The sequence below is a fragment of the Amblyomma americanum genome, chromosome 5 (genome assembly GCF_052857255.1).
Source record: "Amblyomma americanum isolate KBUSLIRL-KWMA chromosome 5, ASM5285725v1, whole genome shotgun sequence".
In the NCBI taxonomy this organism is placed as follows: Eukaryota; Metazoa; Arthropoda; class Arachnida; order Ixodida; family Ixodidae; genus Amblyomma; species Amblyomma americanum.
In genome coordinates, this window is record NC_135501.1 from 187,582,022 (window position 1) to 187,609,159 (window position 27,138).

General features: G+C 45.4%; 2 protein-coding genes and 1 long non-coding RNA gene across 3 annotated transcripts in view; 1 reads left to right on the plus strand and 2 right to left on the minus strand.

Moving 5' to 3' along the window:
• bs (serum response factor blistered) overlaps positions 1 to 22,786 on the plus strand; it is a 32,986-nt gene extending 10,200 nt beyond the window's left edge. The window contains exons 3-7 of the mRNA XM_077666137.1: positions 12,788 to 12,938; positions 13,346 to 13,438; positions 18,871 to 19,068; positions 21,733 to 21,791; positions 22,416 to 22,786. Coding sequence (XP_077522263.1) covers positions 12,788 to 12,938; positions 13,346 to 13,438; positions 18,871 to 19,068; positions 21,733 to 21,791; positions 22,416 to 22,469 — 555 coding nt within the window. The 3' untranslated portion in view covers positions 22,470 to 22,786. The remainder of the gene's footprint in view (positions 1 to 12,787; positions 12,939 to 13,345; positions 13,439 to 18,870; positions 19,069 to 21,732; positions 21,792 to 22,415) is intronic.
• On the minus strand, positions 9,582 to 25,438 carry LOC144133232 (uncharacterized). The gene is made up of 3 exons (XR_013315012.1): positions 25,394 to 25,438; positions 13,289 to 13,469; positions 9,582 to 9,934 (listed from the first exon to the last, which is right to left on the minus strand). It is a non-coding gene; the product is annotated as an uncharacterized LOC144133232 (long non-coding RNA).
• Positions 23,591 to 25,412, minus strand: LOC144133230 (peptidyl-prolyl cis-trans isomerase-like 4). The gene has a single exon (XM_077666136.1). The coding sequence runs from the start codon at positions 25,188 to 25,190 to the stop codon at positions 23,727 to 23,729; it is 1,464 nt and encodes a 487-aa protein (XP_077522262.1). The 5' UTR covers positions 25,191 to 25,412; the 3' UTR covers positions 23,591 to 23,726.
• Positions 25,439 to 27,138: the final 1,700 nt, after the last annotated feature.

Genomic DNA, 27,138 nt, shown 5'->3' on the forward strand with positions numbered 1-27,138 from the left:
AACTCATAGAGACAAGCCTGTTATTTTTTACACGTTAAAAAGGTTGTGCAAATTGTTTTCTTATCTGTATAAAAGTAGCCAGTCTGCTGATAATGTATAGTAACTAAAAAGCTTAGAGCTAGCTAGGTCCTAATTTTTAGAGGTCACAATACAGTGTAGTACACACTTAATAATAGAACTTATATGCTTGTCAGTTATAATGGCTCAATTTTTGCAGTGTAGTGCAAAGATTGATGACTCAGCAGGTTTTGATTTGATACGTAAAAACTGGTAATGTTTATTCGGCTTAATATTTATAACAACTGGATGCTTGTTGCTAGAAAGGCACTGTATGCCACAGGTGTATTGAAAGTGTGACAGTAGTTAAGGGCGCTGGTTGCAGCCACTGTCCAGATTTGCTGAAATCATTGACAGTGCCTTTGTATAACTGATAAGTGGCAACGTGAAAGTTCTAATACCGCTTTGTTGTCACTTTCTACATGTCTTCAAAGTGGAAAAATCCATTTCAATTGAATAGTTTCCACGAGTTTTGTGTGACAAGAACCTTCAGCTGTTTAAGAAGCTGTTAGTTCCTGTAGCTTACTTAATTGGCAGTTTTATTTTTTAACCGTATGATTCTTTTACAATGCGACAGTGACCTTATCGGTTATTTATTGTCATTTTAAGTGCAATGATATGAATTTTTAATGATCAAGCTTCTCAGCTCTGCCAATGTTGTGCACTACACTGTATATCGGTGGCCTGATGTTTATGCTTTAATTCCTCTACTTATCCTGTTGCCACCCCGAAGGCATGTTACAGTCGGTGTCCGGTAAACACTTAATCATTCCAGTGAGCTTTGTTTTCTCTATGCATCATGATCTGTTGCTGTTGCAGCAGTGTGATACAAATGCCTTGCCTGATTGATGTTGTTTTTCAACATTATGTATGGTTGAGTGCTGTCTGGTCTGTTGCCTCACAAAGTGTTCACGTGTCAAGCTGGCCTTGACACAGTTTGTGTACTTGTTTGCTTGTGCATGTTTAACAGCTGAATGCTATTGCATTTTCAGAGTAATTGAAGCCTTTAGTGTAGCCTCAAAGGTATCACAGAGGGTGACAGTTTTCCTGGATATATTTAGACGCACGTTTTCTTTTTTTTTTGCATTGTACGAAAGGCCTTCGTTTATTCAATGTTATTTTTTTCACCTAATCTGATAGCTCTGGAAAGGGCATTGCCTTCGTCTTCAGCTATTTCTCTGCTTGATCTGGGCTGGATCAGTAGGTGAACTGTATTGCTGATGGATTTTAATTTTAGTCTTGTGGCTGCATTGCATTTTTTTGCTTTCTATACCACATCTGAATGGAATCAGTTCTGATAATTTTTTGTTTGTTTGTGTGCATAATCTCATATATTGAAAAAGACCCACAGCAATATTGGCACCTAAATTTGAAATATTCTTTGTAGTTTTGGTGGAAGATCTCCCATTTCTGTCCGAGGTAAATTAACAGAGGCCTTCTGCACTGCTAAAGCAGTTTCATTCTTGTCCTATGGATGCATTGTGCTCTGTAGCATGCATTTGCATGTGGCCAAGATTGCATAGTGCTGATGTGTGATGTTGGCATTGTTGCTTTCATTTTAATCATGCTTTGCACTGTGCATTGTGGCGAAGTGTACAACACAGATGTGTAGTAGAAATTTGCACATTGTGAATCGACGTGCATTGGTGGCTTGCTTGGTTTATTACTGCCACCAATCCAACCAATAAAAAGAAAACTTCAGCATGCAATTTAACATGTAAACCATGCTCTTTTTGTACGTTGTTGGTTGCATGCTTTTTTAAAGCAAAATGTCTGTTAAGTTGCTGTTATTAGTTGTTTCTTATTTATTTAGGTGCAAAATGAATATATATATATATATGAAAAATAATTGCGCAATTGTCGAGTGACTTTATTCAAAGTTGCATTGTGGATGAGCCTCCTGAATGTTACACACATCATGATCCAAGGGCTTATATACATTGGTATATATCATGGGAGTGAAGCTGCATTATTATTATTCTGGCCTAACATGGAGGTTTGTTGAAGTTTAAAGCACTGGAGATATGCGAAGGGTTTTGATCAAACACTGCAGAGCATGAAAAGGAACCACAATTTTTCTTTCTTTTTTCGCACCTGTGCAAATCTTCCGAGAAGCGTAAAAACTGTAGCTACAGCAACTGTGGCTATGCAAATGTGGGTGCGAGATATCTATAGCTAGTAATAGACTGCTGCCCAGAGTGAGAAATTTTGAATTTCACTCATCTCATCCATGGTACAAAGCGACCGCTTCCACCATGAAGTTACCAATGTAAAACTAGTGCTTTTTGTGCTTTCCTTTCACACACTGGAACTTTCTAGTTGAAACCTTCTTAAATATGGAGTGGTATAAAATTCATCTATAATAATGGAGTCATGAGACTAGCGAGGATTGAAAACTTGTTTGCTTTACGAAATTCCCAGCTGTGCTGCATCTGCTTTTTTTTTTTACCCTTGGTTCAGGTAAAACATCATGTAAATGACACGTGCTATACGTTGCTCTCAACAGCTTTGCACTGATCAAAATTCGTGTCAGAGAAACTACATCTCCCTTCTTCCTTGAGGGAGTCCCAAGTTATTTCTGCACTGCAAAAGACCTTGGCTCCACTACCATACTACTCTATAGTTAGCAGTGCTGTGATCCATATGGCAGCATAGTGGAGACCATTTCTTTCTGTGTGAGTTTATACCATCACCCATAAAGTGCAATGCAAGCTGTTGCGATGCTCTGGGAAACAGCTGGACCACACTGTCTTACCTTAGAACTTTGGAAACCACATTGGATCAATTGCATCATGAAAATTGTTGTGTAATGTGGGAGTAATTACTCACTGGCATCCACCCAAGTGCAACCATGAGTTGTAGAGGATAATGGTGCTAGGTAAGAATGATGCGGTAAACAAAGTTATAGGTGATGGCCAGCCTAATGTTTATCAGACCGAATGACAGCAAGAATGAGCGTTAGCGAGACCTTGTTATTGGAATCCACCGTGTTGTCTGCATCAGTGTGGAATGTGAGGTGTTCAGCATTTTACTCTGCTTTAATGCAAATGCTTTGATTTTATTTTATGCTTCCCTTGTGGCTACAGAACAAGGATGCTTGAAACGTGTAATGCATATTCCTTATAATCACAGTAAATGTTAGCTTATGTTTTTAAAATGGTTTTAAGAAGTAATTTGAGTTTTAGCTCTAACAGGAAAATCAAGCTTGTTAGGCTAATTAGCTACTTGCAATGCTCACTGCCAATTACCTTATAGTTATGGGCTAATTCTTGGTACTATCTTGGGAGATTACTTAAGCTTCCAATAGTATTGTCCATATTTTCATTTCCATGGGCTTGGGTGGCTCACCAGCTAGAATTTGCTGATCTGTTTGTGGGAGCCACAAAGGAACATCCTCATATTTTATTACAGCCTATTAGAATGAGAAAATGCGATCAGAGATAAGTTGTTGAAGGTAATCAAAGGGGTCATGACATGGTCTACCAACAAATGGTGCTTTTATGTTGCAGCTACTAGCCACGACGTTAATATGCGTGCTTAAAAGATCAGTGGAGCTCTATGTGCAAATTTGAGCTAGAAATTGTAATTTGAAGTTATCGTCTCAAGCCCCTCCCACTGCCAGCGACGGTCATATTGAAGCAGCCTGAGTGACATCATGAACTGCCAGCGCTGTCGTCTGCTGCAAAACTGCCCCATGCACGGTCTGTGCGGAGCAGAGCGCGCGCCTATCCGTGTGCGGTCGTGGCACATAGTGATGGAGAACGTGACGTGACTATGTCGTCACGAACCGCAAGCGCACCAGTGTTGCCTGACTGCCACACAGTTCAGAAGAACTTTTAAAAATTCAATTACAAATTACTCGCTGCACCAAATGAGCTCATATCTTGTCCAGTTGTTCCGAGATGTATAGCGAACAACATGCAATAAACAGCTTGAGTCTAAAAACGGTGTCATGACGCCTTTAAAGAGCCTCCTCTGTATTGCTTTTCTTTCATGTTGTTAGTGCTCGTGTATGAGTGTGGTTTCAGGCAACACTCCAAACTAATTTATTTAACTGATCAGCACTCAGGCTGCACAAGAGCAGTGTAACTGCATTCGAATAGAACAGTTATAAGGTTAGCTCTCACTATGGACTATGCTTGTACAAATCGCCGCCACTTCCTAGCCTGCTTTTATGGAGCGGAGGTTTTCTTGAAAGCATGTGAAAAAGGAGTATAAAAACGGGAATTCTGGTTCTGCTGAAAAGTCACCTACCCCTTTGCACCACCAGGGGGATAAACCTCCCCTTGGCTGGAAGACTGGAGTATATGTAGCGTAAATGCAGAATGGAGTAATATTGCACGAAACGTCACAGATATCGACTATAGCTTAGGACATAAAAAATAGCCTTGAGTGGGGAAAATAAACCATAAGAGGATTTGAAGTAAAAATAAAGGGGGAGGCACAAAACGCAAATCAACCACTTTAATTTACTAGGCAAGGTGGCACTTGTCACTGCCGCCACACAAAGGATATGACAGAAGTTATCTGTCCAGTTTCACCCCACACAAGTGTTCCATTAAAACTTTTTGCTGGGCTACTTATTGATACGTACTACAGGGTTAATTTTGTGCGAATATCCGAAAGTTTCGGATCTCGAAGCGAATAATGCGGTATTCAATTCGGGCTTCGGAGCAACTAGCAATATTTGGTAACCTCGGATATTTTCGAAGCATTTCGAGGTTAAATAATTCATGAAAATAAGCTGCTGGATGCATCAGTGGATGGTCTTATGTGTGCTCTGACGCTTCCACGCGATCGCACCGCTCTGGATGTCGGCACGCATCGCGCAGACGGATCCTGCGGCAGCATCCACGAACTCGACTTTCGACGACTGCCGAAAGACGAATATGACGAAAAAGATAAGAATGCAGAACTACCAGCATGACCTACTTCTTCTTTTTACGGAGGCGCCTGTTGCAACACGCGTTACGACAGCTCGGTCTAAGTTTGTCTGCTTTGGTTGTTCTGTCTCTTGGTGCTCTCCACCCACCATTCAAAGTTTCTTTAGACACGAAACGGCTGCCATCCTAAAATCTTTCTGAATTGCGTCTTCTGGCAACTCATGTTCAAAATTCGTCTGTAATCAAAACATCCTAAACACTGCGCGTATATATAGCCTCATTCCCATTTTCAGTCACCATTCCCACAGCTTCCGATTTGTTCTTAATTTTATTCACTCAATCTGCATTCCTTTATTCTTTTGTTTTTCTTATTCGAAAAACGTTTATAAGCATCTATCAGTCGCCGCTTGTGTCTTGGCCCCGCAGTGGGTACGCGCCATTAACTCCTTGAGGACAACGACCCAGTCACTCCGTCGGCGTTGGCTTTCATAGCTGCGGTGTCGCTGGAAACTGACTTCGAAACAGGCGATACCTTATTGTTTACGCCTTTTTACAGCTGAAATTACGAGAGAGGTGAAACGCGAGTTGCTTTAGGCAGTACCGGGATGAGAAAGCTGGTACGGCAAGGCGTTCTGACCGCCATTTTCTTGCGCTCGCGGTCTTGGCATATCCTCCGCGCTTCTATGCTATACCTTTTCTCGTGTTTAGACGAAAACACTCGTCTCAGAAAAATACATTTAAACCTGCTCACAAGGATAGGTGCGCCTTGTGCTGGCCCATGCGGACGACGCGCCTCTGTCCTGAGCAGCATAACGGGCAACATCGCGAGGTTGGTCTAAGCAAGGACCCATCACTGTCCTCCGATTGGTATACGGCTGCGTGCCACTTCAGGCGCATGCGCAATGCCTTCGCTGACATAAGACATTCGCGTAACGGACGGCTTGGGCCACAGCCACCCCTGGCAGTGGTGCGAACGTTCTATTAGCGTGCGCAGTGCGGTCACGTGATCACAATCCGTGCGAATGAGGTCTCTTGAGAAACAAGTTAGAGCAGCATAGAAAAACATTCACAAGGAAGACACACCGGGCAATACATTAACTTCCCTCTTTCTCGTGAACGTTTTTATATACGGGGCTATAACTTGTTTCCCTAGAGAATGTTCCATATTTCACCTTTTGAGCATAGGCTGAGCATTCGTTTATGCAAGCACCGTTTGGAATCAAGGTTACATGCAATGCCCGCTAATGAAATTGAAGGCTTTGCTAATCATACTGACAATCTTTGAAACCAGTTTGAAATTTTTATCTTAAAGTAAGGCAATAAAGCAATTGATCTATGCTCAGGCAGACATTAGAAGACATGACATCTTGAAGAAAATTTCAAATCTTTCATTTAAAAATAGTTCATTGCGGTATCGTATCGACATTTTCACTTTACTGATCCGGAGTTCCAGGGTTCGAACCCGACTGCGGCGGCTGCGTTTTTATGGAGGAAAAACACTAAGGCGCCCGTGTGCTGTGCGATGTCAGTGCACGTTAAAGATCCCCAGGTGGTCGAAATTACTCCGGAGCCCTCCACTACGGCACCTCTTCTTCCTTTCTTCTTTCACTCCCTCCTTTATCCCTTCCCTTACGGCGCGGTTCAGGTGTCCAACGATATATGAGACAGATACTGCGCCATTTCCTTTCCCCAAAAACCAATTATTATTATTATTTATTTTCACTTTGATTAGGGCTATTGCCCCAATCATCTGGGCTGTAGGGCATACACAAAGATGAGTGAAATTCTGACTAAAAGCTTGTACACTGATATATCTTGCTTCAAGACAGTTTTTGTTATATATCATAGATGTGCCACGTTGAAGTTCGTGCTGAGCAGAAGTTATCACAAAATTCAATGCTGCAGTCTAGCGTAGGCATGATGTAAATGTTTGTGCATAGTGTGAGGTGACTACTGTGAAGAGCTGGTGAAGGCCTTCCTCCAGCAGTAAACCGCGAGCCATTGTCCAGTGCCCCGCAGCAGAAGCTAATTGCCGCTGACGCTTCACAAATCCCTTAGCGACACACAACTCCAAGCTATTGCTCAATGCTTGCTCGCGCGCCCGAGTATCTCCTTGAGCTTGGAACAGTCGCAAGGTGAGTATGTCTGGTGGTTTCTGTGGGCAGGTGACGGTCACCGGCGAAGAGGTGTGCCGTCTGGCGCATCAATAGCGACCGAGGAGTCTTGGCGCCTACGCCAACTTTCCTTGACGCCAACAAACAGAGGTTCCCGCACGTGCGACGTGGGTGGCGGCGTCAAGTGGCGCAAGCTGCTGCGGAGGAGACATCGTGGAGAGCGCAGTTTACATAAACTGAGAGGGAGGGAGGGAAGGAAAAGAAAAGAATTTTTCGTCTATCAACACGCGACTCCTCATTCTCCCCCTAACCCGGGGCGATTTCCTTGCGCGCAAAACCTCCGTCTGCTAAAACCATGCGGCCTCTACGAACTTTGTTACGCTAATGGAAGTAGTGCGGTACAGTGCTACCAGTATCGAAATTGGACTACTCTTAAATCGTCGTTTTTTTATTTGATTTTCGTGGTGTAATTTTTTTTTTCACCCCTGTTGGTTTTCCGTCTGACGGTCAGACGCCACAGCCGCGGATGAACACACTTCGCGCAGTGATACGCCCGCTCTCCTGATTGGTTGGTTCTAAGCTTGAGTCAACTTGAGCTGCCGGCGAATGCGTATGCCGCGGTCGAGTCTGATGGCGCGGCCGTACCGTGTTCTGCTGCGTGCCTGTGGAGGGCGCCAGTCCCAGTTTAGTCTTCTTCCGCGGCGGGTCTGAACCGCGAGAGGCAGCAGGGTTTGGCTTCAAAAGGAGGCCGTTCTAAGTATGGGCTTCGCGGGGGGATCCTCCCCCCGGACAAACTTGGCGCTCTCCCCGTCCCGGATTTGGAAACTGCCCACAAATGCGCGCCAAGCTATATACAGACCCGGCGCTGCCAACCCCCTTCTCTGGAGGAGGGGGACCGACGTACGAGCGCGCGAATATATACGCATGCAACGCATAGCTCTGCCGCTGGCTTTCTCCGCCTGCTGCGTAGTTTTTTGATACGGGCGACCGCGAGCATGGGCCCCGGGTCGTCTGCTGCTGCTGCTGCTGCGTCATCCATACTGCCGCGAGACCCGGTTCCCGTGGCTGCTGCAGCCTTTTCCGCTCTTTATGTTCGGCCTGCTTTCCTGCTCACTATGTATTTCCATACAATGAGAAAAGTGAAACCGCTTTCGTTCGCCTAACAAACGCACATTTTCCCCCATCCTTCCTAACTGTGCCGTCGGGGCAGCAATAGGTTATGTAAGCAAAAATGAATATGCGTTCAGCGGTAGCAGACGAAAGGGATAAGACTGCACTGGCACGCCATGTTTTATTACTTCTTCCCAGAGTTTCTGGATGCGGGCCTAAAGTTCACGTGTTCTCTCACGACTTCAGATAGCGTTAGACAAGGCAAGCGGTTTTAGTAACGGTGTTTTCTCCTAGATTTAGAAAAAAAAAAGAGGCAGTAATCAAAACTTGAGATACGGCAGCCGCAGGTTTTCACTGATCGCAGGAGTCTCAAGACAAAGATGTATTTGAAGGGAACGTTGAGATTTGTCTTACAGGGAAGTGCATGTTTCCCGCACCCTTAATTCCTCCTATGGCATTGAATGATAGAAGAATGCACAGAGCTGGAGATGGCTGCTGCATAAAGCGGTGATGTTGGAACATGAAAGGTTTGAAAGGGACACAGCACATTGTAAAACAAAAATTTTGGCAAAACCGCGGTTAATCACGCAAACTGAACACGTACAAATTTGCTGAATTCAAATTTTTCACTTTTTCATTGATCGCGCAGACCTATACCTAGTGACACGTGTGCGGGTCACGCACGAAAACCGGCAAGGCCGAGGCCTGCCGAAAGCCTCCGCGCGCAAATACTCTATAGATTCCGAAGCCCTCCACTGCGGCGCCTCTTTCTTCCTTTCTTCTTTTACTCCCTCCTTTATCCCTTCCCTTACGGCGCGGTTCAGGTGTCCGCCGATATGTGAGACAGATACTGCGCCATTTCCTTTCCCCAAAAAACATTATTATAAATACTCTACTAACAATTGTTTTTTTGGGGAAAGGAAATGGCGCAGTACCTGTCTCATATATCGTTGGACACCTGAACCGCGCCGTAAGGGAAGGGATAAAGGAGGGAGTGAAAGAAGAAAGGAAGAGAGAGAGGTGCCGTAGTGGAGGGCTCCGGAATAATTTCGACCACCTGAGGATCTTTAACGTGCACTGACATCGCACAGCACACGGGCGCCTTAGCGTTTTGCCTCCATAAAGACGCAGCCGCCGCGGTCGGGTTCGAACCCGGGAACTCCGGATCAGTAGTCGAGCGCCCTAACCACTGAGCCACCGCGGCGGGTCAAATACTCTACTGAACACTCTGAAATCGTGAGACGCACAAAATACTCAAACCGCTTTATCTCAAATAGCGCGTACAAAAACTTGCTGCGAGATCGAGTGTAATATACATATAATACGGCGCGTGTATGCGGCGCATGTTCCGCCATGTAGGAACTAGCTTAAAATGACGCGCGTTCATCCAGTACTTCGTTCAAGGCTGCGAAGACTTGTTTCAGATGCGTTCGGAAGCGCTCTAAAACTAAAAATCGTAGGGACGGGTGCGCTTAACAAATTTGTCACGCGAATCACGTATCGAAGTGGAGTTAAGGAAAAGGAGCCATGACAGAGGCCTGCATGTTTGACTAGATTAACGCTTACCTACTGTTCCTAGCTACTTTACGTTTATTGTGGGGAGTGCAGCGACTCGTTTGGAGAAAAATATCGCGTTCCGCCGCTCCAAATCACATATCACCGTGTATGGCAATGATGCGGCGGCTTCTGTGAGACGCACTATTTGTGCCAGGTGCTTGGGATCAACCTTGCGTTTACGGTGATCAGTCTTGCACAACCGCTGGAAACCAGCTGCTGAAAGAGAGGAGTTGAACGCTGCGAGGGTGTACGGCTTGGGCGCCTGCGTTGTCGCATTCAAAAGGCATTGTGCGCGCGCTGCAATCTCTGCATACCAGCTGCGAGAGTCGTCTGACACCTCTATGTCTGCGTCATCGAACAACGACACGTTGTTGCGTCGTTGTCAATTGAGCTCCATTTTGTAATTGTGCTCGACGAAAGAGGCACTTTAATTTTCGCGGAAAATCATTATTTTATTTATTTGTCAAAAATGTGCAGTCTGCCAATTTATTTGCTTGTGAAAACCGATCGAATTAAGTTAGAAAATCGCAGTTGCGGAGGGTCTCTGTTTAACGGTAACGTGAAACCCGCAACTGCAGTTCCGGTACATATCCAAAAGCCGCATTGAAAATCGATTCATGTGAAACGCAGCTTAATGACCGGTAGTTAAGCGCGGTGCAGCTGGACTGCGGCATTGCATCTCTCGCTGCGAGACCGGCGCATACGCAATATTTTGCTTTTATGGTTTATGAGGGTTTTAACGTCCCAAAGCGACTCGGGCATGCATGAGGGACGCCGTAGTGAAGGGCTCCGGAAATTTCAACCACCTGGGGTTCTTTAACGTGCACTAACATCGCACAGTACACGGGCCTCTAGAATTTCGCCTCCATCGAAATTCGACCGCCGCGGCCGGGATCGAACCCGCTCTTTCGGGTCAGCAGCCGAGCGCCATAACCACTGAGCCACCGCGGCGGGATTGAGGAATTGAAGGTCTCAGTACTTCGCATCGAGCCGAGTACTGTTGGTCTCTATCTGGACTTTCGGTAGACTCTTACTGCATGCTGCCATTGCTAGGCCATATAACGGAAGCTGTATCGAGGGGCACTATAGTGTCATAGCTTATTGGTTTTAATAATAGTTTTTTTTTGGGGGGGGGGGGGAGGAAATGGCGCAGTATCTGTCTCATATATCGTTGGACACCTGAACCGCGCCGTAAGGGAAGGGATAAAGGAGGGAGTGAAAGAAGAAAGGAAGAGAGAAGTGCCGTAGTGGAGGGCTCCGGAATAATTTCGACCACCTGGGGATCTTTAGCGTGCACTGACATCGCACAGCACACGGGCGCCTTAGCGTTTTTCCTCCATAAAAACGCAGCCAGCCGCCGCGGTCGGGTTCGAACCCGGGAACTCCGGATCAGTAGTCGAGCGCCGTATGTTATAAGGAGCACTCTGGTGACAGGGTGTGGCCCGCTTTGATTGATTGATGAAGGCTTTATTATTAGCAATTAAAGCGCTTTCACTTCGTATTGGCACAGCCGAGACTAGGGGAAATAAAGACAGAAGCAAAAAAAAAAAAAACAGGGCACGCAGAACGCGCCACGTGGGTTTCGTTTATCCTCGGGTCATAAGCGTCCTGGGGGGTGCGCAAGCCCCAGTTTTTCTAAAAACAGCGTTTAGAGCTTCCCCGGACCCTTCCGTCGCACGCACGGAAGGAAAAAAATGTTCTTACGAAGCGTCCCTCTGGCAGGCGGAAGACAGTGACTCGGCTGGCGTTTTTGTTAATTTTACACCTACAGCGGCATAGTCTTTAACGAAGAAGAAACTGTCACCATGCCGCGTTCTTCGTTCCATTTTTTTGCCCCGCCTTTTTTTTTTTCATCTAATAGCTCTTTCTCTCTCTTCTTTCACTCCACCTTTCTACCTTCCTCACGGCGCGGTTGTGGTGTCCATCGAGAAGCGAGACAGTTACTGCGCCATTGCCTCGAATTCCTGAAAACCACAGAAAAAAAAATGATAAAATAGTTTATTTTGCGTTCATTGCGGGTGGCTCAGGCATGCATGGGTAGTAAAAAGGCAGCACTGGCCACACCGCGAAGGCGTGCTGGCCATGACCTGGGGCCGACGGTGTACAAAAGGATGAAATATGGAACGGGCGATCAGATTATGATAGCCGTTGCGCAACCTTTACGATCCCAAGGATATCGGGGGCTTGAAATTTTGCATAAAAGTTTTTTTCTCCGCTTTCTGCAATAATTCATTCTGCGTGCAGTGATGGGCGCGCCCACCCGCGGCTTCAAAATGGCCAATGTAAAAACCGCTGCGCATGCGCAGACGACTCAGGTGCGCGCGTGCTTAGTAGAGCAAATTAGTTAGTGTTTTGTTAATTAATTAGTAATTATTATTAATTACTTAATTATTAATAAAAATTAATTAGTGATGACCCTGGGTCCGTGTATGTGACACTGTAGCAAGTCGTGCAATATACTCCCTTTGACACAAGAACACATCTGTGGGTGTACAAAGGGAGTACAGCGCGACACTGTAAAAGGTTTGCACCACAAAAGGTTTATTTTTGTCGCCAGCAGTTATCCTGGGCCAAGTTTAGTCCCACTTGCGCATTTTGAATCCCCCTCCTCCCATTTTTTTCGTGAAATTAATAAAAATTTAAATCTCCTATCCCCACAGAGTGCAAAAGGCAAAGTAAACTACACAGTCGAAGGCAGGTCATCTTATTTGGCTATGGTTATTACTACAAAATAAAAATGCATCTAATTTTATAAAAAATATAAAAATTAACTGAAAAGAGTAATTGTTTCACTACAGCTGCACAGCTCTTGCTGCATCTACTAATGGGCTTGTCTATTACTGTCGTTATGTCCCATTCTCTTATTACAGTGTTTATTGCAGCGATGTAAGTGCTGCTCATGTTCTGACTGATCTAAGCTTTATATTGTACAGCATGTTGATAAACAGATTTTATCTTGTTTATAGTGTAGTCAAGCATCTGGGGCTTGAGTCCTTGACCATTTTCATGTGAAGTGGTTGTGTGCATTTCTTTTAAAAAAATTTGTGTTATCTACATTGTTCACAGGAATCAAAGGCCTTGTTTAACAGCCTCCTTGGTGGGTGTCAAGATGACAGTGACAGTGATGGTTCCAGTCCGGACTCGCCACCATCTCCAAACAAAGCAGCAAGTACTAATGGGTCACCTTCACCAGCACTCAACTCGGTGCTTAATTCAGGTGAGCAAATGAACCATGCAAGACTCGGCTGCATAGTCCGTGAAGCTTGTAACCTGTGGACAGTCTGGCTCCTTTTTGAATGTGCTTCTCTCCTCAAATATCCAAGCACATGATAAACATAAATGCCCAAAATGAAAGTGTACAGATGTAGATAGTCTGGTTATTTAGTGTAGCATGTGGGGTGTATGCCAATTCCATGTGACATTCTGGGAACCAGCACTCTTGAGATCTTTTTGTGTGTAGCACATTACCTATGTTTAAAAACCTTAGAAAAGTCTCACTCTCATGAAGACAATGGCAAGTTCATGAAACTAATGCATGCTCCCAAGAAGAGAATTCTTAAACCATACCTTGTGTGTCTGGAATGTGCAGACAGTCATGTAAACTCCCGGTGCTCTCAATTGCAGGCTGTGCAGTGTCTTCAGCAAGTGCTATTACCAACCCCACTGACCTTGCGTCCATATATCGCATTGGTGGTCAGCCTGTCGTCTCACTAACAGGTGAGGTGTCCGGGCAGATACTATTCATCCACTGTAAATCAAGTTAAAAAACAAGCGATTTTTAAAAGAAAAGAAAAACAGTAGTGTCAATGAAAGTTACACGTGGGTATTGTACTAATGCTATGGTGGGACCAATAAAAAAAAGACAGAAATAAAAGCATCCTGGCCCGTGCCACTAAGAATAATGGGCTTAATCCGATTAGAAATTTTAAAAATTCAAGAGATAAAAAGAGAGAGAGAAAGACGGAAAGGCAGGGAGGTTAACTAGGCAGCGCCCGGTATGCTACCCTACACGTGAGAAGGGGAACGGAGGGAGAGATAGAAAACGTAGAGAACAAAGGGATATGATCACTTTTCCACATGTCCGTTGGCCGTTACTTGCAGGGTAAGAGATAAAAAGAATTTTGCATAACAGAAAGAAAAGAAAGTAAAGAAAAACGCTCTAGTGCTGTTGAAGCCGCAGCCATTGGAAGAGCTGTTATAAGGGTGGTTATTGTAAGAAAAAGGTAAATAATGATTAAATGTTTTCTTGCTGGTCTGGCTTAGCTGATATTTTTTTTTCTGTCTTCACTATTGCTCATTAGCTGAAATAGTCACAGAGTGAGTTTTTCATTTCAGTGCCCATTCTAGCCTATCCACAGTAGAGCTGTGCACAGGCCGCAATTCTGAGCCCGCGCCCGGCCCAGGCCCTACGCTACCACAGGCGGCCCGGCCCGACGCTAAAGAAGCCTGAGTTCGCCCGGCCCTGCTCGGCCTTAGGCCGGGTTAAGCCCCGGGCCTGGGCCCGGCCCGACCTGCAATAAAGCGACGCCGACACAAAAAGAAACAATATCAGGAAAATCAGTTTATTTAAATGACCTTATAATGTTGAAATCTTGCATTCCATATGACAAAATCGTGCATATATATACTGATGCAGCGCGCGCACAGAATTGTTAAGCTAAGTTATTGGGCAAAAACAAATTGTCCATTGATGAAGGGTTAAGGCAAGTGCGGAGCTCCTGCATTATGAATCTGGCAGCGCTGAAGTTTCATTCACTGCTTGAACTGGTGGCCAGAATGGCTAATAGCCTTTTAGCAAGAAGAGCATGGTTTGGGTACGTGGCTTCCTTGCTTTTCCAAAACTGCACTAGTTCAGATTCAGAGCACGGTGTCGATTCTGCGGCCAAGTAATTGGTCAGCTCGTCTCGTTCAGCAGTCTGGTAGTCTGCAACTAGCTACTTGCTCCGACCCGGAAGACAAACAAGAGATAAGGCATGCGCTTCCGGGTGCCCGTCTTCGGAGCTTTGCGAAGCCTCGTCCTGAGAATGCCACAGAACACCCGATCGTCCCCTTATTTGGGTGCCGACAGCAGCGAGTTGAAAAAGTTCACCCGTTTCTAAGGTGCTGCTAAGAGAAAACAGTGACCTTTCTAGCATGGGCAGTGACGACGTGTGCTTCCTGTCGACTTCGGTCAACGACCAGTCTTCAAGCAATACCACTGCCCATTGGAAAAGCCCCCTATACGCCGTTCGCTTGGCTAATTTGTATGTGTGGCAAAGGCGACCTCGCGTGCGCCGTACGCAGACTTATCTTCGCTTCCCAAACGCTTCCCTTCTCAGCCTTTTTACTTGGAGGCGCCTGCAAGCGGCGGCTTTTCCACAGCGTCGGTATTTGGTAGAACCGAAAACGCATTCCGATCCTCCGCTAGCTTTCGCTTGCCTTTTGTTAGCATTTGTACTTTTCCCCCGTCCCTGTAGATTCCTTTTTTGATAAATAAATACATTGCACTTCCTGCTGTACCTACATGCGAGGCGAGAAGCATACTTTCGCACAAAATACGCAGTCGAGATCGGGGAGCCCGACCGGCCCGTCCGAGACATAGAAAGCCCGGCCCAAGCCCGACTGAGAGAATCTCAAAATGGCCCGAGCCCGGCCCGCGGGCCGGCCCGAGCCCGTGCACAGCTGTGACCCACAGTGGTTGCTTAGCAGCTGTGGCATCCGGCTGCTGAGCTCAAGGATGCCGGATCAAATCCCGACCACGGCAGCTGCATTTGGGCGGAGGCGAAGTGCAAGAACACCTGTGTGCTGCGTGTTCTCAGTGCACTTTAAAGAACATCAAGTTGTTGAAATTAATTTGGGCCCCTCCGCTGCGACACTTCTCACAGACTACTTGCAGCTTAGGGATGTTAACCCCCACATACCATGCATACCGCACCACTGTATCCAGTGTGATAAAAATTGCATTTATTTCCATTATACTCCATGGCAAGCACAATGAAGAATCACTTGGTAGTGAATATGCGGAACTCAACTGAAACGACAACAGTGCAGCAGGTTTAAACATTGTGGCGAGCCTCATACACTTGTGGCAAACTTTCAGCTGTCATTGTCTCTCTGAAAGGCAGTAATATCAATACCTGTATCGGGCAGCAGGTTTTGGGAACACAGAACACAGTCGGAAGGAATTTATTGATACAGCAGGTATTTTGGTGGAGGAAAAAGGAAGGATCAGTGTGCAGCTTATTTTGATCCACCCAAAGAATTCAAAATTGGTATCAGCAGATGACCCACTATACCCACAGAAATAACTTTTCTTCCCTTGGAAGTCGCAACATTTGTTTTGTTGCTGAAGTTCAGTGTGTAGTCTCAACTAGTGGCGTAGCCAGACATTTTTCATTTTTGCCAGTGGAGTTCCAAGATGTCTGTTACGCTTTGCGAATGAATGTGATGAGAAGTGGAGTATTTTGAAGTTGCACTGAGCTATTTTGGAAGGGGTTTCGTGCACATGGAGTCCAGGCTTTAAGTATAGGAATCTGCCTTTACATTTTCATTTAGTTTTTTTTAATTTTACATTTTGGTGCAGCTAGATACACACACTGAAAACCTTTATAAAGGGCTTGACAAAGGTTTAGCATCTTCTCACACCATCCTTGGTGCCAATAGTTGTTAAAGGGACACTGAGGAGAATTCCATCCAATTTTTGTGCTTTAGTAAAAATTGATTCTATGGCTCTGCCTGGTTACGTTTATGCTTGTCTGGAAGCAAAATAAAAAGAATCATGTATCGCTGAGAAAATTGCATTTAAATATTTTCCCGTTCAAACTCGTGACATCAAAACCAAAAAGGAATCCGTGATCTTTGTACGTATTTGTCAACAGTACTCAGACACATGGACAGAACGCAAAACGCTATGACACTGCCGCTTAACGTCAAATTTATTCCAGAAGGCCACCGAGCCACTGCATATATACCCTCAAGACAAACAACCACGGGGGATGAGAAATTTAACACACGTGGCGGCAAGGGGTGGCATGGCAAAGGTAAAACAAGATGCTTCCGGGGTCCTACACTAGATCGGACCACAAGCCAAGCTTACTAATTAAAAAACCAACAGGGAGAGGAAACCGACCCACCACAGTGGCTCAGTAGTTAGGGAACTTGGCTATTAGAGCAGGAGTACCCGGATTTGAACCCGACTGCGGTGGCTGCCTTTCTGAGGCAAAAAGTAAAAAGGCGCCCGTGTGCTGTGTGATGTCAGTGCAGGCTAAAGATCCCCAGGTGGTTGAAATTATTCCAAAGCCCTCCACTAGGGCACCTCCTTCTTCCTTTCTTCTTTCACTCCCTCCTTTACCACTTCTTTACAGCACCCCAGTTTTGGTGTCCACAGAGATACCTGAGACAGTTACTGGGGGGCCATTTTCCTTTCCTCAAAATCAATTTAATTTTTAGGGAATCAGAACAGGGTGACAAATAACATAGAAAACGCTTCTTTACAGTAGCCAACTGCTAACACGATGAAATGATTTGACAAAATTTTTTTCCTAAAAACAGGATCGGCATGTTAATACCGAACAAGAACATAGAGCTAAAAAACACACACGAACCATTAAACAATGGCAAATACATAGAATGGCACAAAGGCATGTAAATGTGGTTATGATGATTGGGTACATAAACGAACAAAAACACATCTGGTTAACGAAGGTGAAACCAACAATTAACATAGCTAAATGGAAAAGATAAGGCGTTATTAAACACTAAAAGTATAAAAAGAGTGCTAAAATATGCAGACTGCTGACAAAGTTGTGAAGGCTAAAACCTAAAAAGAAAGTGGGCACTAAAATAAGGAATGCAAAATAATGTAAAAACTCGTTGGTAAAACCAAGGCAAAGTCAGAGAGAACCAGAAAGAAGGGTAATCTCTTCATCCAAGAGTGATAAAGAGATTGGCTTTCTCTTGCCACCTGTGTTAAATTTCTTATCCATGGCGAGCATTTGTCTTGAGGGTATACAGGCAGTGGTTCAGTGGCATTTTGGAATAAAGTTGAAGTTCAGAGCTTGTGTCATCATGTTTTGTATTCCATCCATGTGTCTGTTGACCAATATGATGCAACGTTAACTAGCCCGACAGCTTGTCTTATCCGTGATCACAGACTGGAAGGGAACCTATCCTCAGGGATCTGTGCCAGACAAACTGTGAAGACACACCACCGCTTATTTGCGAAATCGGTCAGTGTTGGCAACACCCGTATTTCATTTTTTGCCTTTTTTTAGCTCATCTCTTCCAATCATGCATTATGTTCTACTACCGAGAAAAGTCTAAAAATTTGTCTGTATACTTCTAACCCCTATTTCGCAAAAATAACATGAATGGCCCAAAAACTTAAGAAATCATGAATAGCGTACATTTCCGTGACCACACAATTTCAGCCCTATTCTTCAAAAATACAAGACTTACGCCCAGTTAACTATCTTCTTTATCATCGGAATCAACTTCCAGAACAAAAAAATCAGTTTTAGTGTCCTCTAATTAAACATTCCTGCCTGTGAGAGAAGAAAAAATTTGCAGCACCAAACTGCACTTCCTAGGCGCACCCTAGAACTTCACAATGTTCATATTAATTTCTTGTTTTTGAAAAACTATCCTTTTTTTCTAGGCTTCAAATGGCCCTCCCATATTCTCTTGCCGACATCACTGACTTCATGAAAACAGCTCTAGACGGTGCGAAAAAAAATCTTGAAAACCTGCATGCACAGTCGTAGACGCTGTGCCGCAAAGGGTTATAAAAGCCCCATTTTCAGTGAAAGTAGCATCTTTTCAGTTTGAACACGGTAACTAGTTTTATCAATACAGGCCAACTTCAATTTTTCCTCACTGCTCCTTTAAACGTGATTGTTTTGTCTTCCATAGCTCGGTTGCCAATGTGAAACCACCGCTGCTGCAAAGAGAAGTAGCATTTCACTTGTGAAATTACATTTATCAGATAACAGGCCAAAGCTAACAGCCTTTCTGAAGCACAAATAGATTATGATAGGTTCAACAGTAATCTTGTTTAGCAACCACTGAGATTTCCCGTGTTACATCGGCACTGTTTAACAACACTTGAAATTCAGACTCACGAGTGCTTACTCTACTGCTTGCTTTTTTTTTTTCGATTCATGCTCTGCCAGGTTCTGTGGCTGGAGGTGCGTCAGGCAGCGGCTGTAGCCCAGCCGCAGTTGCAGTGTTGCCTGGTTCCCAGTCACCCCTGGGGACGCTCATGTACCAGACCCCACAGGGGCTGCTTTATGCTGCCCCGCCTGGAGGCTCCCTGCCCGAAGCTCTGCTGTTGAACCTGAGCCAGCCTGTCTCACTCAAGGCAGAAGGAGGCATGTCTTTACGATCCTACATTTGCTGCTCTCAATTTCTCGTCCGGGACTGTCCCACTTTAATCATGCACGGACCACACAGCCACCACATGTTAGATGTCAGGGTAGCCACAGAAATCAAAATAATATCTTAGACTATAGAAACTAGATTAGAATGAGAAAGAACCACAACAGGATTAAAAATGAAACAGAAAAGTCGAGTAAATAAAACAACCACTTTAATTTACTAGGCAAGGTGGTGCTCACCATCACCTCAATTCAAAGGGGATGCCAATAATATCTATGTATGTATCTAGAATTGGCGCTACCCACTGATGTTAACACTGTAATGCCTAGCGCATCACCTGGAAAACAGAGTGTAAAAATGGGAATTATTTTCATTTCTGCTTACAGGTGTACATGAATTACTAGCATATTTGCAGAAACGGCCTTTTCCAACAGATTGATCTCAGCAATGTCAAAGTGCTAAGTTCATGTAAAACCAAACCCTAATGGCTAAATAGCTTAAAATTTCTATGTTCATAGTGTTGTACTGGCAGATGATGGTGCAGTCTTGAATTTCAGTCCTGGTTTATTGCATGAGCCTGCATAGTGGTCTGCCATTTTTTCATCCTTAGATATCCATAAACCATCAAAATTGCAGCTCAGTTTTATTATCCTGCAGTCATCTCCCAGTTTTTTAAATTTCTACAATGACCAGAAGTTTGCGGGGATATGATGACCGCAGCTGGCAAAGGACAGGGTTAATTGGAGAGACATGGGAGAGGCCTTTGCTCTGTAGTGGGTGTAGTCAGGCTGATGATGATGAAAATGACCAGGCAATAGTGATTAAATCCTCGAAGTTCTTAACTTTTATCCTGTTTTCAATAATTGGGCAATGCCTGGGCTAGCCAACTGTCTGCAAGGCGTCTTCGGACTGCTTGTTTTTTTTTAGATTCATCTAATGTTAAGATCATGCTCCAAGTGCTTGCCACATCCCCTCCTCCCCTTACAACCCCTTTAGCCCTTCCCTTCCTCGCTGAAGCTATCAAGCTAGGGCCAGGAAGGAACAATTTTGTGAACTATAAGCACGAGCAAACGGGACGACGAGAGGCAGACAACGCAGACACTAGGCACTAGTCAACTACACGAATTTCACATTATATTGAAGGACTTGCTTATTTCAGTAATAAAGATGTTTCACCATCCTTGTGGTTAAGCAAGCAGGGAATATCTGAGGCACCATTTTCATCAGTGGTGGCAAACTAACAAAGTTGACAGGAAGGGAGCAACAAAAACTGGATGCTGGAGGAAGAACACAATGCATACGCCTCTCCAACATTGTTTTTGTCGCACCCTTCCTGTGAAAACTGTATGCCAACCAGCCCAAGTAGCCACTCCCCTGATTATAAAAACCATTTACACAGGTGCTAACCAGCTGTTCGTTTTGTATGTTTGAGGATAGCTCACCCATTTTCGGTACTCTCCACGCAGACTGTGTCGCTCCATCCAGGAACTAACGATACTGTGGCGCCATTAAAGCGGTCTACCATAACAAGTTTCTTCAGCCAGCAGGGATGCAGATAACATTCCTGTCAATATAAAATCACTTAGAAACACCAAAAGAAGTGTGGTATTGATGTGGTCTTTATGCCGTTTTTGGTTCTGGCTTAATGTTGGAATTTGCAAAAGCCAGGGAATTTGGAGTTTTTGCAGCTACTGCTACTACCTTTCTCAGCAATAATCTCTGATCCTTCGATGAGCAAGCTGTACTGTCGGGGACAAAAGTCTCCAGGATGCGAGAATGGCAAGCAAAGCCGATAGCTTTGTCAGTAGCCGGAAGCTAGAGACTACACTTGTGGGGACAAAAGTTGAACTCGCTGCAATGTCTACTAGTGCAATCATTGACAAGCCTGGCTCTTATTCAAATCACTTTTCATGCATTCTGGATCTCAGATAATACCTATCTCGCAATGTGTGCCAATACTTGTAGCCTGACTATGATAGAGTTAGCCTTTTATTGCAGGCATCTTTTTTTGTGTGTGTGCGCTTTTCATTTAGCTTTTCCACATGGCCTATGCAGTGTTGTACCAAGGTATTTTGGCCCTACACTGCAGGCCAAGTTTCTAGATTTTGAATATGGCAGCAAGCATCTGAATGACCTTTTCTTTAGCCAAAAGCAAAGGCTCTGTTTTGAAGGACTGATGATTGCTGCGCATCCCTTTTGAGTGCTTATATTCATAGAGAAATTTCAGTTTTAGTGTGTTTTGCTTAACCCGCCGCAGTGGCTCAGTGGTTAGGGTGCTCGGCTACCGATCCGGAGTACCCAAAGTTTGAACCCAATTGCGGCGGCAGCGTTTCGACGGCAAAGGCGCCCCTCAGCTGGGCCCAGGTGGTGGAAATGCCAAGAAAACAATAGACATGACAAGCGCAGTATCAACATGTATGTTGTTTTCTAAGTGTCTTTCCACGCACACTGTTCTTAAGAGAGTTAATTATACAGCAACTAGCCCAACAAGAAGTGCTAATCAGTTTTGTTGTTTTGACTGTCTGCACACTACCCTATGTGATGGCATTTGGGCCCCTAGGGTTGAAATAAAAAAATTAAACAGGCAAGTTTTATGTCGGCCGTAGCTGGAACAGCCAAAGCTCATGTGCTAACAATTGTCCACCTCACACTTGCAGAATGCCCCACACAGCAGTACATCACCATCCCAGTTCCTGTGTCAATGGCACAACAACAGGCAAGTCCAAAATTGTGTATTAGAAGGGCTTAGTAACACCTCTTTTAAAAGAATAAAGCTTCGTGCATATGCAGCTCTCTGCCTATTCCATAGTACCCACATCTTTGTATAAGGATGTTTTATGTAGATATTATGTGCGAGTGGTACAGTGATTGTCACCTCGCACCTGCACCAAATGATTATGCGAAGGTAACTACAGCGGAGGTTTGAGAGCCCGCTGGTGGCACAAAAAACAACCCAAACTAGCGCTTGCTGCAATGTTTTTGTCCCAAGCACAGTCAGAACAGCGTCCATGTTATCCACCAACTACGGACCAGGACAATTTAAACAAGTGGGTTAGTTTTGCAAGTGAGCAAAACTGACCAGTTTCAATTTGCAGAAAGGCTTAACTGCAGCTTATGCCTGTAAATTCTGTTAACATGGTGTTTATAAATTATTCCGAGGAAAAGAAAAAAAATAAAATTGGTATGATCCTGAATAATGCCAAGGTCAAGTATTACAGCGAAATGTATTCTACTGTCCTTGCATGCAGATTGTATGCTATGTGTACTGGTCTGCTTTGCTAGTTTCAAATAATTCTCCAAAACTGTAAAAGTGGTCACCAATGACCTCTCCTTTTTGCAGGCTAATGCAGCGTCATCGAGCTCATCATCCAAGAGAGAACGAACAGGCAAATAGGCCAGAAAACTTGAAGCTGAAACAGAAACCATGAAGCAAGTGTGCCGTCGTGATTACGGTGGTGAAGCACATGAGCAGAGGGCCAGCCTTGCACTATAAGTGCCATCATGACAGTACCTGACGAAAGGAAAGCCAAAACAGCAGGCCAAGCATTTTGCATTCAGTCAGAGTATGACAACTGAGAAGCCTATTTTGGATGCCCAGTCTGGTCTTTGAACAGCAGTGGCAATAAAGCTTTTATGGCATGCCTCTCTACAGTGTGTGTTCGATATATAAATGTGTATGTCACCTGTACGTTCAATAAACAGTTAACCTCCTGTTTCAGGTCATCCAGCTCATATCCCGTTTCAGGATAAATGAGCAGTGCAAACAAAATGGCTTGAGCGCTGAGTTAAGCTCCGCCTTAAGCGTATGACGTAATAGTGGTAACAGGTCCCTTCAGCGGCCTGGGGCCTGCAGACACGGATACTGTTCTTTCTTTCACTATCACACAACGCTTAACCTATCGTTACGGCCTGTTCCGCATGCAAGTGAAAACGTTAGCAATTTCTGCCGCCACGGTGCAAAAAGCAGTTTCGAGTGGTTGCGGCGGCTCAAGCCATAAATGCTTATGCGTCACTAAACCGAACACAACAAAAACGTGAAGAGGCCAGAGCGACAAGGTTCCAACAAGCTGGAAATTTTTCGCTGGGACACGTCGCTCAATCACTCAGTTCACTCAATCACTTGCATGTGAAACAGCCTTACCCTTAAGAGCACAGTGCAGTAGCATTTGAGATCCCTCCAGCACAAGTACACCTTTTCTCTTGTGTAGGTGGCCGTTTCAAAAAGAGCAACCGGTGGGGCTTGCGGGGCCCATGTTGCCCTTCCCGAGCAACCTCTCGTGGCCAATCATTAACTGCCACCTGCCGCGGAGGGCAGTTTGCTCGCAATACGGTGGGCAGGCTGCCACGTCAGGTTGGCAGGCTGATGACATCGCAAGGTCACGTGACCTTGCGGATATTCAGTATCTAACAAGAAAGCAGCAAAAGCTCCAAGATTAATTCTTGGATTCAAATTAAGACGTTAAACAAAAGTTTTCACCACTGAAATACATGCTAAAGAATACAATTCAAGAGAAATGTGAGTTCATTAATTGTGCGGAGTTTTAATAAAGTAGTGTTTTCCCGTTTACACATATTCACAGGATGACAAGTGAAACGCCTGCCCACAGTGAGTATTTCACAAATGCGACATGATGACAATTTGCAAATCTACTCAGCGATCGTGGTGCATTCGTTTGCTTCGGCTCCTGCTACCTGATCTGCGCCTAGACGACCGATCATCGTGTGAACGTTTGTGGTCCCTCTCCTTCTCTCTGTCTCTACGTTCATCTCTGTGGTCCCTTTCGCGTTCCCTCTCCCTGTGTTCATCCCGGCGGCTTTTTCTGTCGTGGTCTCTGTGACTGCTGCGATGACTGTCTCCATGTCTATCCCTATGGCTGTCACTGTGTCTATCCCTGTGTCCATCATCCCGGGCATCCCTGTGGTCACTGCTGCGGCTATCCCTGTGGCCTTCCCTTTTTCTCTCCTTGTGGCTGCGTTCAACACGTTCCCTATGCTTGCTGTCCCCACCCTCCTCATCACTCCATACTAGGTCGTACTGATCCCCAGTCCCGCGGCGTGCCGTCTCTTTCAGCTCGTAGCGCGCGCCCCTTCTGGGCTTCTTCGGCTCCTCGTCGACGTTCTCCACACCGCGGCCCTTTCCTTTCCAGCGCAGCTTCGCCACCGACTGGCTAAAGTCTACGTGGATGCGCCGGTCGTCGATGAGAACGTTGTCCATTTTGAAGTACGCGTTCTCGCAGTGCTCGCGCTGCTCGAATTCGACGAAGGCGTACTGCAGCGAGTCGCCCGTCTTCTTGTCGCGGATGACCTCGCAGCTCTTGACGGGGCCGAAGCGACTGAAGATGATCTCCAGGTCTTCGTCCGTCGTTACCGGGTTCAGCTTGCAGATGAAAAGCACGTTCTCCGGAGGGGCGACCTCGGCGTCGGGCAGGTCGCCGATCATCTCGAGCACCGTGGCGCGCGCCTTGGCCTCCTTGCTCTGGATTTCTTCCTCGATCTCTTCCGTGGGGCGGCCCTGCGCATCGTCCACGACCTCGTGGGCGCCAATGCGGTCGCTTCGAAGCATTTCCAGGGTCGGCTCGGGCGACGCGTCCGGAAGCGCCAGGCCCGGTGGGTCGTCGAACGGGTCGTGGAGCACCACGGTGTGGCTGATGCGTATGTCCTGGTAAGGCCGGCCTTCCCCATCGCACACGGCCGCGTTGATGCGCTCGAGGGTCTCGAAGCCCTCGGCGACGCAGCCGAACACGCTGTGTTTGCCGTCCAGCGAGTCCAGGTTTTCTCCCAGTGTGATTACGAACTGCGATCCGTGAAGTCCATCATCACTGCCAATCATGGAAAGCGTCCCTAGCTTTAGGTGTTTCAAGCGCGGTTTTTTTTCCATCTCGAAGTAGCGGGCCTGGTCGCCGTACAATTTTGCGAAGACGGAGTCTCCACCGCGACCCGTGCCGCTGGGGTCTCCAGTCTGTGCCACGAAGTTCTGTTCCACTTTGTTGAAGAGACACAGATTGTAGTACTTCAGCTTGCACAGTTTCAAAAAGTTGAGGCATGTTCGCGGTCGCTCCACTGTGTACAGATCCACGGTCAGATCGCCCAACGTCGTTTCAATTACAACAGCCATCGTCGATACCGAACCGCGCACACACACGCGGGCGCGTTCACTGGTACTTATAACTCAATTTTTTTGTAACGGCGAACCTTCGTCACATTATGGTCATCCTGAAGCGAAAACGCAGACCGGCGGACGTGATTTCCGCGTTTTTGTAAGGAAAAAGTATGGTTAACAGCCAAGTTCACATGCTTCCAGCTCTTGCAAGCTCTTACCTTTGGATTTGGATTTGGATATGTGGCTTTCCCGTTGTGTCGGGCTACAGTGTACTAGAATACTGTAGTCGGGCCATGTGTCGGGCTGTCCTTACGAAAAAAAAAAACCGTAACTGTCCTAACCATAGAAACTCTATGGACCTAGCCTATCTTGCAGGAGGTCCTACTGTCTTCTTAGCCTTCGAGGTTTCTCTCCACAGCTTCTAGTCACCATAACAACGTCAGTCGACGCTTGGTTGCTTCCACCCACTTCCTCCGCACCAACCATCGCATCGGTCTCTCCGATGAGCGCCGTATGCCGGTACCATTGAAACATGCCATGACAAAGCTGATTTATCTGTGCGCAATACTTTCATATTTCAAGTTCAACTTTCACAAGCCTAATTATTCAAACTTACAAAACGTCATATATACATATATCGGAATAACAATAGCTCTATCGATACTTCATGTCCAAAAATCCCTGGCTGGAGCCCGGTGGTTCCGCTATGGTTCTGCTGGTTCCATGTTCCGCCTCATATATGTTTTCGAACATCACGGATGGCAGCCAAAAAAAATTCTGACATAGTTAGCAGCCTTAGAGGAACACATTTTTCGTCAGTAATAAAAAAATCACAAAATAACGGACGCGAACTGCCGTTACGGTGAGCTGGTCCGCACTGAAGTGCGTTTGTATCACCATGCCCCTCATTTGTTTGCATGGGCCACATGCGGGAGCTAGTGAGATGCTATTGCACCCCTGTCGCGCGCAGCGCTATCTTTCAAAGTGCTCTGCGGTGCTATCAAGCAGGTGCGTGCTCGCGTCTACAGCATAGCTTTCTGCAATGTCGCTTATATAGGGCGGAAGCAGAAGGTGGCACATTGCGCCGATGATGTACCGTCTACAATTCATAATTTTCTTTTGATAGTTGAATTGAAAGCATATAAACTTTTCAGCATAGAATGCACCCCTCCGGTGACAAATATCTCTTATACTAAAATTTGCTTCTAATGAACCGATGTATTTTTAGGCTCTTGTATAAGATGCTCTTTTTGAAGTAGGACGGGACGGAGGTTGTTATCCATAGTTTCTACATATTACCTAGAGGGAAAGCTGGCGCCACCGTCTATGCGAGTTTCCGAAGGAGCCAGGAAAGAGCACTTCATTCATCGTGAGTAGGATGTCTGTTCTCTAGACACCCTACTGTGAGAATGCCGGGAAGACAGCAAGACGCACTTGGCTTGGCCATGAGACATGACTACGACTGCAAAAATACAAATTTTTGCAAATTATATGTTACAAGAAAGCGTCGTTTTGCAATTAATATGTCCTGTACTAAAATATGGTAACTGCACATTGCAATGAATGAGCAGAAAAGCAGACTAGCACTGAATTTGCCAATGGCGAGAGAGGGCTTTTTCTTCATGCCGCCAAACTTAGCCAACCATGAAAAATATTTTTTTTTCGTTTAACAGGCACACATTTTAGAACAAAAATTCTTGAAAAAAATCGTTAATTCTTAAAATGCCACAGTTAGAAGCTTTTTGTTTTGCATTGTGAAAAACAGAAACGTTTCATTGGTGTAGTCTGCTATATATGCTCATGCCGCGAGAAATTTAAACTTACCCGAGCCCCCCCCCCCCCTTTTTTTTTTTCGCGCACTAGTGGCGGCTCTCGGCATGTCCTGGCGCTACGCTTACAGATTTTTCTCAGAAAAAACATAAATTAGAAAGCGCAAACCTCTCTTAATTACCACCACAAGTAT

Excerpts from the sequence above, each read along its gene's own strand:
- LOC144133230 (XM_077666136.1), bottom strand. The coding sequence starts at position 25,190 with ATGGCTGTTGTAATTGAAACGACGTTGGGCGATCTGACCGTGGATCTG.